The 13,322-nt window shown below is 36.2% G+C and overlaps 2 protein-coding genes across 2 annotated transcripts in view; one reads left to right on the forward strand and one right to left on the reverse strand.

Moving 5' to 3' along the window:
• Window positions 1-311, reverse strand: part of LOC115215604 (organic cation transporter protein-like) — a 70,100-nt gene extending 69,789 nt beyond the window's left edge. The window contains exon 1 of the mRNA XM_036506147.1: window positions 265-311. Within this exon, the coding sequence (XP_036362040.1) occupies window positions 265-296 (32 nt within the window). The 5' untranslated portion in view covers window positions 297-311. The remainder of the gene's footprint in view (window positions 1-264) is intronic.
• Window positions 312-507: 196 nt separating this feature from the next.
• LOC115215477 (organic cation transporter protein-like) overlaps window positions 508-13,322 on the forward strand; it is a 28,464-nt gene continuing 15,649 nt past the window's right edge. The window contains exons 1-4 of the mRNA XM_029784641.2: window positions 508-764; window positions 7,054-7,228; window positions 8,184-8,287; window positions 9,086-9,240. Of these exons, the coding sequence (XP_029640501.2) occupies window positions 622-764; window positions 7,054-7,228; window positions 8,184-8,287; window positions 9,086-9,240 (577 nt within the window). The 5' untranslated portion in view covers window positions 508-621. The remainder of the gene's footprint in view (window positions 765-7,053; window positions 7,229-8,183; window positions 8,288-9,085; window positions 9,241-13,322) is intronic.

The raw sequence follows: 13,322 nt of genomic DNA on the forward strand, positions 1-13,322 counted from the left end.
GTCCCAATATTGAAAACGTTTCCAAAAAACATCAAGTGCATCTTTCTTATTGATAACTTTGCTTCATATATTTAATAAAGAGTAAGTACATGCAATTTTTCTGTATATTTAATTATCTATTATATTACTTTACAGATCATGCTTTGCTAATATGTATAAAATCCCTTTTGAATAATTTTTAGAATTTATGTACATATTGCACCAAAATATTTTGACTTCTTGTAAATAAAAAAGTTTGGGAACAACTGATTTAGATGTACTTACACCATTCGTCTACATTGCAAAATTTTCTTCATGATAAAACCCAGTGAATGGCTTATTTACAAATTCGAAGATGCCACAAGCTTGTTTGAACTAGTTATAACATTGTAGCTACATTAGTGTTGAAGTGACATAGTTTGGGAGATTTCGAGATTGCATTTCTCAGAGTAATGTAACTTGTAGCTGATATGAGAGTAATTTAACTCATAGCTGACAATGTGACTTCAACCTGATATCAGCTGATTAAGAGTTTTAAATATTATTGCTCATTAACCTTTCTCCCCATGTCATATATTGTTTCAACAATATTGCTGTTAGTACCAACATTATAAATTTCAGAAAACAAACTTTTCTGTGATAATGGATTATGAAGCAACTATCCAAAATATTGGAGGTTTTGGTTTCTACCAGAAGTCAGTTCTAGGACTTATAGGTTTGTTGTACATAGGAAGTGGTATGCAAACCCTATTAAATGTGCTTATACTTTATGTTCCAGATTTCAGGTATGATTTTAGATTTTCACATATATGTTTGTGTGAATATATATATATAAATATATTTGAATAATGAGAGAGATGGAAGATGTGAGAATGTTTATTAATCACAACAATTTTTTCAACCTATCTAGCATCGATCCCTCATGGGTAGGATATCTCTCGGTGTAGATGTGTCTCTTCAGGTGATTACAAGATGTATCTCATTAAAATAACGACTGTTCTGCAAGATATTACACACGCACACAAAACAATAATTCACACACAAACCTACACACACACACTCAAAAACTTACACACAAACTCACATGCACATACACACACACACAAACTCACATGCACATACACACACAAACTCTCTCACACACACAAACTCTCTCACACACAAACTCTCTCACACACACAAACTCTCTCTCTCACACACACAAACTCTCTCTCTCACACACACAAACTCTCTCTCTCACACACACAAACTCTCTCTCTCACACACAAACTCACTCTCTCACACACACAAACTCTCTCTCTCACACACACAAACTCTCTCTCTCTCACACACAAACTCTCTCTCTCTCACACACAAACTCTCTCTCTCACACACACAAACTCTCTCTCTCACACACACAAACTCTCTCTCTCTCACACAAACAAACTCTCTCTCTCTCACACACACAACTCTCTCTCTCACACACACAAACTCTCTCTCTCTCACACAAACTCTCTCTCACACACACACAAACTCTCTCTCTCTCACACACAAACTCTCTCTCTCACACACACAAACTCTCTCTCACACACACAAACTCTCTCTCTCACACACATAAACTCACTCTCACACACACAAACTCTCTCTCTCACACACACAAACTCTCTCTCTCACACACACAAACTCACTCTCACACACACAAACTCTCTCTCTCACACACACAAACTCTCTCTCTCACACACACAAACTCTCTCTCTCACACAAACAAACTCTCTCTCTCACACACACAAACTCTCTCTCTCACACACACAAACTCTCTCTCTCACACACAAACTCTCTCTCACACACACAAACTCTCTCTCTCTCACACACAAACTCTCTCTCTCACACACACAAACTCTCTCTCTCACACACACAAACTCTCTCTCACACACACAAACTCACTCTCACACACACAAACTCTCTCTCTCACACAAACAAACTCTCTCTCACACACACAAACTCTCTCTCTCACACACACAAACTCTCTCTCTCACACACACAAACTCACGCTCACACACACAAACTCTCTCTCTCACACACACAAACTCTCTCTCTCACACATACAAACTCTCTCTCTCACACACAAACTCTCTCTCACACACACAAACTCTCTCTCTCACACACACAAACTCTCTCTCTCACACACACAAACTCTCTCTCTCACAAACACAAACTCTCTCTCTCACACACACAAACTGTCTCTCTCTCACACACAAACTCTTTCTCATGCACACACATACAGAGTAAATAATATTTGCATTTGAAATTACTTTTTATTTTGATATTAATTAAACCTTGTCACTGTAATCACTTAAAATATGCAAATGCAATTACATTCACTTTTGCTGTATTTCTTGACATTATTGCATACTGTGAAGTGTCAAAGTTTAGGCAAACATTTACAATTGGTTCATTGACATATCCTCGTAGTCAGATCATAGATACACAGCACAACTTTTTGACATTCAGCCCTTTAGTATTTGAATAGAAAATACCCAGTCGAAACATTCTACCTGTTTTATGTTCAAAGATACAAAATTAATTCAAAACATGTGAAAGAACAAGCATTACTTTTGACAATGCCAAAGTGTCAACAGTGCTGTATTTTCCTGCCTACAAGTCAATAATATAAAGTGTACACATTCAAACATTATCTTTACCTTTCAAAATCCTGCTGCATTTCTCATGAAACTTTTGGTCCCCCTAGGTTGTCTTGGTGTATAAGTCAACCTACCTTTTTTGGTTGTAAAGTTTGGTCTGAAAATTTGACTTTTATGCTAGAATATATGGCATACAAAAAGTGAATGTAATTGTACATAAGTGTTTTAAAATGACTGCCACGTTATTTCTGTGTCATGGTCTTAATTATAAATTTGTTTGGAAACTCAAAAATATTTTCCTTATTTCCTGTGTGCAAAAATCATTACTAACATGTATACTATAACTATTGATAATCATTGATTTCTAACATTTGTAGAAGACCTCAAATCTCAGCAATGGGTATAGGTGATTAAATATCAAAGCAGTATTTGACTAGTACTGCTACTTCTATTTTATTTTATAGACCCTGGAAGGATGAATGGTTAAGTTTATTCTAACATTATTTGATTTCAAAAATATGCAATGACTAACTAGATATTGTAAAGCATTTGGTCACATTTCTCTTTTTAGACAATTTCACCTCCCTAATCTCGTGACTGAGTACTTTTTAATAACTAGAGAACAATATAATATAATACACTAAAAGAAACCATGGGAGTACATGTCATATCAATCAATTTGAGTTCTGTACTATATATATATATATATATATATATAGAGAGAGAGAGAGAGAGAGAGAGAGAGAGAGAGAGAATCATGCTTCTGTTAATGTTATTAAACGAGGCACAGGGATAGCTATTTTGTAAGAAGTTTGCTTCTCAACCACATGGTTCTGGGTTCAGCCCCACAGCATGGCACCTTAGGCAAGTGTCTTCTATTATAGCACTGGGTCAACCAAAGTCTTGTGGGTGGATTTGATAAGTAGAAACTGAAAGAAGTCCATTGTGTATGTGTGTGTGTATATATATATATACACTGGCGAAAATAAATTTAAGACCAATGCTAAAAGTTCTATTTCTTACAAAATATTTTGTTACTAACACCATATAAATTATTTTTGTGATATTTTTGATAATTTACTATATGTTTTGCTTTTGAGAGCTGAGTAAAATATGCAAACATAATTATTGCAAATAAACAAGTTAATTTAATTTGTTAGAAACTTGACAAATGCTAACCAAAAAACATCCTTTACTTCCTACAAGTACATCATCATCATCATCATCATCATCATCGTTTAATGTCTGTTTTCCATGCTAGCATAGGTTGGACGGTTCGACCGGGGTCTGAGAAGCCAGGAGGTTGCACCAGGCTCTAGTCTGATCTGGCAGTGTTTCTACAGTTGGATGCCCTTCCTAATGCCAACCACTCCGTGAGTGGAGTAGGTGCTTTTTACATGTCACCGGCACAGGTGCCAGGCGAGGCTGGCAATGGCCACAACCGGTTGGTGCTTTTTACATGCCACCGGCACGGAGGCCAGTCAAGGCAGCACTGGCAACACCCATGTTCGGATGGTGCTTTTTACATGCCACCGGCACTGGTATCACAGCTACAATTTCCATTGATTTTTTTGATTGATTTCGATTTCACTTGCCTCAACAGGTCTTCACAAGCAGAGTTTTGTGTCCAAAGAAGGAAAGGTATGCATAAATGGACTGGCTACATCCCAGGTAAAGGCCACGGGTTATGGTCTCACGCACAGCATACTTCCAAAGGTCTCGGTCACTAGTCATTGCCTTGGTGAGACCTAATGTTTGAAGGTCGTGCTTCACCACTTCGTCCCAGGTTTTCCTGGATCTACCTCTTCCACAGGTTCCCTCAACTGCTAGGGTGTGGCACTTTTTCACACAGCTATCTTCATCCATTCTTGCCACGTGACCATACCAGTGCAATCGTCTCTCTTGCACACCATAAGCTATAAATTGAAAAGTAGAGGAGTGCCTTCACCCTGTGTACCCCACCCACCTTTCATCGCTATACACACATTTTTGAAGGCACAAAACCACTGGACAAGTTATTGGCAGGTGAATTGACATCACCATTCATAGTTCAACTATTTTCAGAGATGTGCAAATGTAAATAAACACTCACACAAACTCACACACACACACACACGGTGTACGTGTGTGCATCTGTGTGTGTATGTGTTATGAATTTCTTTCAGTTTCCATCAACCCAAATCTACTTACAACACTTTGGTTGGTCAAGGACTATAAGAGAAGGCCCCAAGTTGCTATGCAGTAGGATTGAACTTGAAACCTTGTGGTTGGGAAGAAAACTTATCAAATGCACAGCTATGCATTGGAGAACTGTAGTGGATTATAAACTTGAATATCAATGATATACTGACCAGGTACAAAATCTATTTCTGTAAAGAGAAATGAAATATGGCTGTAGAACTTGAATCCAGCATATTACTGATTTTGACCCTGGAGAGATGATTTTGGAACCACAAGACAACAAAATTAGATTCACGACTCTCTGACATTCTACTTCAATATCTTGTAATTTTTATCAAATGTTAAAACACCCTTATCTACATCATTACAACCGCACTGTCTTAATGTATTTGGCTGAAAATAATTTCTACTGCTTACATTTTAAACAGTCAAATTAAAAACTATATTTCAATATAGTTGTTAAATGGAAAAAAAAAATTATTTAATGATATTTTGTGTTGAAATTCATAAATGCTTTGATTCAATTGAAAAATTTTTTTACTTTGTGTTCGCAAAATAAACTAAGACTTCTTTTCTATTCAGAATATATTTTTTCCCTTAAAATAAGTTTCATTTGCTTCTCATCATCATTGTTCGACCGTGGTCGAGACAATGGAATTTACTATGTGACACCAGACCTCACAGTCCATCATAGCATTACGGAGGTCCTGTTGCTGGATGCCTGTATCCCTAGAGATTACCTCAAGGTAGGAGAGTGTGGCACCCTCTGGTATCACGAGCAGATGGCTTCCAAAGGAGAAGAGTAGAAATTACCTCGTTTTCAGCTCTACAACAATGTCCAGCAAACTGGACTCTTTTACCTTTCACAAGAGATGATACAGGTGGTAATTTCCCATACATTTGTACTTTGGTTGGATGAGAGATTTTGAGCTCTCATAAGGAGGTGAGTGTAAGTTCCATCCAACCGCCTCTCAAGCTTCTTTGATAACGTCCAGGTTTCTGAGCCATATAGTAGAATTGGTTCGACTGTGACTGAAGATTTTAAGTTTGAAATCTCTACTTAGATTTGATGACCAGATCTTATGCATATCATTTGCTTCTTGAGACAGTTGGTTAAACATATGGATTAAGTACCATAAATTTTTCATCATCATCAATTGTATTTATTATAATATTCCTATATTGCTTATCATCATTGTCACCATCTTGGCCATCTTTTGTTTTGGTCTGAACCCTTATTGTCAATCAGGGTCGGAAAACAGTCTGGCATAAGAAACTGCATTCTTTAAATCCCTAATATGTAGGAGTAGCAAATATCAATGCCAAGAGGAAACTTTAGAATCCCAACCTGCTATCATAAGGATGATCACATAAGAGTTTGTAGCCCAAATTAATGAGACATTTAGAGGGAAGAACAGTTACAATATTTAATCAGGACATAAAACAGAACACACGATTAGGACACAGAGTTAAGACAGACATAAAGTCATGACATATAGTCAGATCATAAATTTATGATTAGAGTTAGGAGATATATTTAGGACACTTAGTTAGGATCTATAGTAAGGTAATCTATCTTGGACATAAAATCAGAACATATTTCTTGAATGTATAGTTAGAACATATAGTCAGGATACATAGTCTGGTTTACACACTTTTTTTTTCTCTCCTTGTTTTTTCTGTGTCCCTTTCTGTAGAAGAGCATAGGCTCGAAACGTAAAAGACTTTCTATTCCTGAGCATTATACTAATACATCTGTTATACATTGTTTTGTACACCACCTGTCTTCGTCTTTTGCTTTTTTCGTAAACTCTCCCTATATAATCATATCTGTAAAGAAATGTAGTTAAATAGTCAGGACATATAGTTGGGTTATATAGTCAAGGGAGGACATATAGTTAAGATGGATAATCAGAACATATAGTCTAAACAGGTATATAGTCAGGGCATATAATCAGAGTATGTAGTCAGGTCATAGGGTCAGGACATATGTTCAGAACAACAAGTCAGGACAAATAACAGAGGTGTATACACAAGACATAGTCAGGACATGAATTTAGGACATATATTGAAGTTATATAGTCAGGTTAAATAGCTAGAACATACAGTCAGGTTATATAATGAGGGTACACAGTTTATATGGTTAGCACATACTCAGAGTGTTTTGTCAACCAATAACCATATTCCTATTTCCATATTTGAAATGAAATTAAATGAAATGTATACCTTTGTATGGACCAAAATCTGATAATTATATTTATTATATTTACAGTTGTGTCAGTAACCACACTCATGGAAACATTACATACAACAGCACCAAAGATGAATGTCACCTTTATCCAAATAATGAGACAGGATTTAATACTACGGACAGAACTGAGGGAAGCATTGCCTGTAAATCTTGGGTCTATGACAAATCAGATTTTACGGCTACAGCTGCAACAGACGTAACTATACTTTCTGAATCATCATCATCATCATCATCATCATCATCATTTAACGTCCGCTTTCCATACTAGCATGGGTTGGACAATTTTAACTGAGGGCTGGCGAATCAGATGGCCGCACCAGGCTCCAATCTTGATTTGGCAGAGTTTCTATAGCTGGATGCCCTTCCTAACGCCAACCACTCCAAGAGTGTAGTGGATGCTTTTTAATGTGCCACCAGCACGGGGGCCAGTCAGGCGGTACTGGCAACGACCTCACTCAAATCTTTTTACACATGCCACCGGCACAGGTGCCAGTAAGGCGACGTTGGTAACGATCATGTTCGAATGGTGCCCTTTTACGTGCCACCAGCACAGAGCCAGTTGGCTGCTATGGCAACAATCACGCTCGGATGGTGCTCTTGGCACCCTACTGCACGGGCACAAGTACCAGTAAGGCGACGCCGGTAACGATCACACTCGAATGGTGTTTTGTATTTTAGTTAACAGGGATGATAGCAGCTATGGAATAAACATCCTAGCATTTATACAATACATAGCATTTATAACCCCTTCTACTGTAGGCACAAGACCTGAAGTTTTAGGTGAAGGGGATAATTAATTACATTGACCGGAGGTGGTAAACTGATACTTATTTCATCAACTCTGAAAGGGTGAAAGGCAAAGTCAACCTCAGCCGTGTTTGACCTCAGAATGTAAAGACGGAAAAAATGCCGCAAAGCATTGTGTCCGGTACACTAATGATTTTACCTGCTCACCACTTTCATAACATCTATATTGAGAGGAACAAAGGTAGATGAAATAAATGAGTAGAAGTAGGAGATAGTCTGCAAGTTGAGAACAGCAGATAATTTTATGTGTTTAAACTATCAACAAATAATTTATGGAAATAATGATAAAACACTATATTTATTAAATGTTTTTCAATGACACTTATTGTTATTTTCTTTTACAGATGAACTTCGTATGTGGAAATGCTGACCTGATTCCTCTCATAAATATGGTTTTAATGGGTGGAATTTTGGCTGCATCTTTATTTTTGGGATTTCTTTCTGACTGGTATGTTTTAAGAAATTAATTTATTGTTCCATGTGTGGTAATCTTTATTGGGAAATGGAAATACTGTGGATGAATGAATGAATGAATGGATGGACTGATGGATGGATGGACAGACAGATGGATGGACAGATGGACAGATTGATGGACAGGATCCGCATGGGTGGATGGATGGACGATTTTTTTTTTCAGGTGATGGTGCAGATTCAGTTATTTGATCAACTGAACTACTGGCTCATTGAATTTGAATGTATTTGGCTTTTTATTCAACAGACAACATGTACCCATAATGCAATTCTCAAACAGAACCAGCACGACACAGTGTTAGTGACAAGGCTAAATAATCTGAATTGCAGGTACAATCCATGAGACAAGCTTCTATATACCTAATTTCACTCACAAATTATGGGTTGATTTGAGGCTACAGAAAATAACATTTGCCACTGTGCTTTGGAATCAAGCCCTGGATCTCATGGCTGCCAAGTAAACTTCTTAACCATTTAACAATACCTATTTTTTTACTATCCACAAGGGGCTAAACACAGAGAGGACAAGCAAGGACAGACAAATGGATTAAGTCGATTGCCTCGACCCCAGTGCGTAACTGGTACTTAATTTATCGACCCGAAAGGATGAAAAGCAAAGTCGACCTCAGAACGTAACGACAGACGAAATACCGTGAAGCATTTTGCCTGGCATGCTAACGTTTCTGCCAGCTCACTGCCTTAGTCTATACCATGTGATAAAAATCTTGTATGAAATGTTTGATTAATATTCCACTTTATTTTCCATTTATTCTAGGAAAGGTCGCAAACCAGCTGAGATCATAGTTTTGGTTATTCAGGTTCTATGTACACTGCCACTCTACTTTATCCAAACCAGTGACCTCCTTATTTTCCTGAGATTCTTTGGAGGAGTATGTGTATTAGGTGCTTTTGTAGCAGTATACATAATTTGTGAGTAAAACAATCGCATTTTATTCAAAATTGTTTGTGCTGTTGTCATAAATAAGATTAGATTATCTTCTATAGGTTAAATATTAGAACTTTGTCTAATTAATTACCATTTCACATTTGGTTTTTATACCTTATTTTAAAATTTAAAAAGCTTTAGTGTTTCTGTGTGTATATAAATATATATAATTTTTTTTTTTCAAAGGTCACAATACATGTATTAAGGGGCTACTAATAGTTTCATATGCTGAGAATTACTCAAACATATTCTTCAGGCACAAATCACACATAACAAATTAAAGAAATTGAATAAATGGAAGAAACACAATGAAGCTGAGAAGGCAGCATATATTTATTCAATTTCTTTAGTTTGTTATGATATGTGGTTTGTGCCTGAAGAATATGTTTGAGATATTTCTCAACATATGAAACTATTAGTGGCACTAAAAGACATGTATTGTGTCCTTTAAATAAATAATATTTATCTCTCACCAGATAGAGTAAACTTTTGTTGAATTTTCTATCATGGATTAGTACAATATATATATATATATATATATATATTTAAAATATAAATTAGAGATAAAACCACTATTATGCAGCTCAAACAGTGATAGACATAAATCAATACATAAATAACCTATATATATATATATATATATATATATATATAAATGAATTTTTTTAAATTTTATTTATTAATAATAGTTTTAATTTTTATTATTTTTATTTTATATATATATATATATGCACACATGACATCCCTTCCTCTATTTGTGTCCACTCACTACATTCCCCCATCCACCTCCCACTCCCCTGTCACAATCTTGCAAATTTACCCACCCGTTCACCCTATCCAGTCCTTGGCTCCACTTCATTTACATATACCTCCTTGTAACTTGAGCATACAGGGTCTTGCAGATAAATTGAGACCAGTTTTAAGCAGTTGACTAAGACAGGGTTTAACATTTCAGTTTTTGACAAAAAAACCTTGCTTGCTTGAAAGTCTAATTTTTCAGGCAAATAGCAAACTGGCTCAACCACAGAAAGTCATAGAAAAAAACAGAATCATTCTACCATTGTTGTTTTGGTGCACACTGGGCACATTACCAATAAAATTGTTAAGTTGATGAAACTTCCAAAAAGCAGGAGTGGGATAGATTGATAGAAAGGAACAAAAGTGATGTCAAGTGCAATCCAAAGTCTCTTGCTGACCTCAAATGCTCAACTGAAGCCAACCCATCCATGACAACTCTTGCAAAGAAATGCAATGTGTCCCTTTCCACAGTGTCCAGAGCTGTGAACAGGAACCTTGGCATGACTAGCTATGTTCGATGATGTTGTCATCTCTTAACAGCCAACACCAAAGTAATCAGTTCAAAGTTTTCGTCATTCCTCAAGCATCGAAGTGCAGGAAAAACTCTCATGTGGATGCTGAGGTGAATTGCAGAAATTCTCGAATGATTACATACAACCCTTCTGATGCCCCCTGTGTTTGAGACTAAGAATCTTGCCTCTGTAACAGTGTTTTGAGCCATGGCAAGTGATGAAAGTGTCATGGATCCACACTTCCTTGAGTCAAGCTTGAAGGTTGGCACAAAGTTGTATCTGGACATCCTGAAGAACTCTCTGTTATGTTGGGTGGAGCAGAATTTTGGGCTTGACAATGTGGTGCTTATCCAGGATTCTGCACCATGCCATGGCTCAAAAGCAACACAAGCCTTCTTTGGGAGAAGGTGCCATTTTTGTGAGGTCCAACATCAGGCCTAGTATTAGCCCAGATCTCAGCCTTCTCAATTACTTTTTATGGGGCATACTTCAAGCAAGGACCAATGCTTCACCACACTTGAGTGTCAACAGTTTGAAGACCTGCATTGTGCATGCAACATGCAAAATCAAAAAGGTGGAGATTGTGGCAGCTGCAAAAAAATTTCGTTCTCGTGTGGAGGCAGTAATTGCCCATAAGGGCAGCCATATTGAGTGATAAATGTTTTTGTTGTAATAAATGTCACATTAAAATTGTCTACTACCATTATTTTAGTATTTATAAACAGTTTTATGCATCGTAAAAATTGTCTCAATTTATCTACAAGAGCCTGTATACCCCATCACATCTTCACCTTCTTCTGTCTCTCTACTCCCTCTTTCTCCTTTGTTCTTTTCTCTCCTCTCTGCCTCTGTTTCTCACCAACTGAGGTAGCAATGTCTCTCCTTTACTGCAACATATCTACTTTTTTGTACAGCTTCATTCAGGGTCTTTCAATCAGCTTGGCTTTTAAGTGAACTGAATTTAGTTCTTTATTGATTAGGGTTCAGGAGGAAGTGAGGAGAGGTTGTTTTCAATCTGAAATCTGATCTGTTTGTCAACTGGTTTACAAACTAACTGAGTTCAGTTCACTTAAAAGCCAAGCTGATTGAAAGACCCTGAATGAAGCGACACAGAAAATTAAGCCCAGTTGCATAAGCAACTGCACATACCCTGTCCAATGGAAACACATGTCAGTCGTCATAACCATAAAAATATTCTGTATGACATTGTAAAATAAAAGGAAATAAATTTTGAGGATATACCAATCTCCATATTCTCTATCATTATAATTATTGCATATATACACTCCAGATAATATTACCATCCAGAAAAGTGAATGCCCATTGGAGGAATTTACAGTGTGCGTGACAACTCCTAGCAGTTATAGATGTTAAATACTAATCGATATGGTTAGCTGTAACTTGGAACACAATTGAGAGCTACCACAGCATCTGCCTGGATAATATATCCCTTTAAACTTATGATATATACCAAAGTAAGCACTTAAATGTGAAACATCATGAAAATATCAAAAATTTTGTTACTCAGAGTTTCATGTTCCCATTTGTCAGACACTTTAGATTGAGAATAGAAGAAAATAAAGTTTGTATGTATAAGATATACAATTTTCATTGACAGATACACATTTGAAATTGGTTTCTTTTCATTGGTTCTTTCGACTAACAGTTTTTTCTAATCAATGATGATAGGTTTAAAATTGTATTATGTGAGATCAAAGAAAACCTTAAATCAAAATTTCAAAAATGACTGTAGTTAGAAGGAAAAAACATAAAATACCTAGAATAAATTGTATTAATGATAAAATAAGTTTGATTTAAAAAAAAATAAATGTAAGTCTATATTATAATAATATTCGCTTTCATAAATCAAACAGCCTAAAAATAAACACACATACATATCCTTAAATCCTTAAACATGTTTTAGCCCGAAGGCCATGGCCATGGTGGGGCACCATTACATATACACACTAAAAAACATAAGCATATGTACACTAAACATACAAACGCTAATCTATGCATAAATACATATCTACAAACATACACAGGCAAAATATGAATATATATATACTAATATATATATAGATAACAATGCACACACACACACACACACACACACACACACACACATGCGTATGTTGTGAAGTTGCAGCTTCATTACATGTTAGAAAAGAATCAGAATAAGAACAAAAGGTGGTGGTTGGAAAAAAAAGAAGTGGTAGAATGGAGGAATAAGGATTTAAAATTTGGGAAGAGATCCCTCGTGAACACTCTGATACAGTGTCCCCTACATCTATCCTCCATCTAAATTATATAAGACTGCCAAAATCCTTACATTTCAGTTCACTTGAAACTTTAGTAGTGGCAACACGTTGAATAAAGCTGCATGGATACATTTAACCTGGATGAAATCTTTATGCAACTGAACCAAAAGGATGCAAATAGAAACAATATCCTAGGATATCTATACAGCAGAAACATATGTCAGAGAGAGGCTTAAAGAGAATATACTTCATAAAAGACTGTAATGAAAAAAAAACGTATAGTTGTACAATTCTCCATTTTTATCTGAATGTCTCGTGTTATCTGAAGTGTACAGTATCATATATCCATTATGGTTGATCTTACCAAATGATTCAACGGAGTGTTAGGTAACAATTTGATTATGTAACCCAGCACTCATCAGCGGTAGCCGAACTTCAGTGGGTTGGCGGCATTGGAAAAATGGTTTGCAATATTTTTTCCAAATCTTTACATTC

Source organism: Octopus sinensis, linkage group LG9, assembly GCF_006345805.1.
Source record: "Octopus sinensis linkage group LG9, ASM634580v1, whole genome shotgun sequence".
Classification (NCBI taxonomy): Eukaryota; Metazoa; Mollusca; class Cephalopoda; order Octopoda; family Octopodidae; genus Octopus; species Octopus sinensis.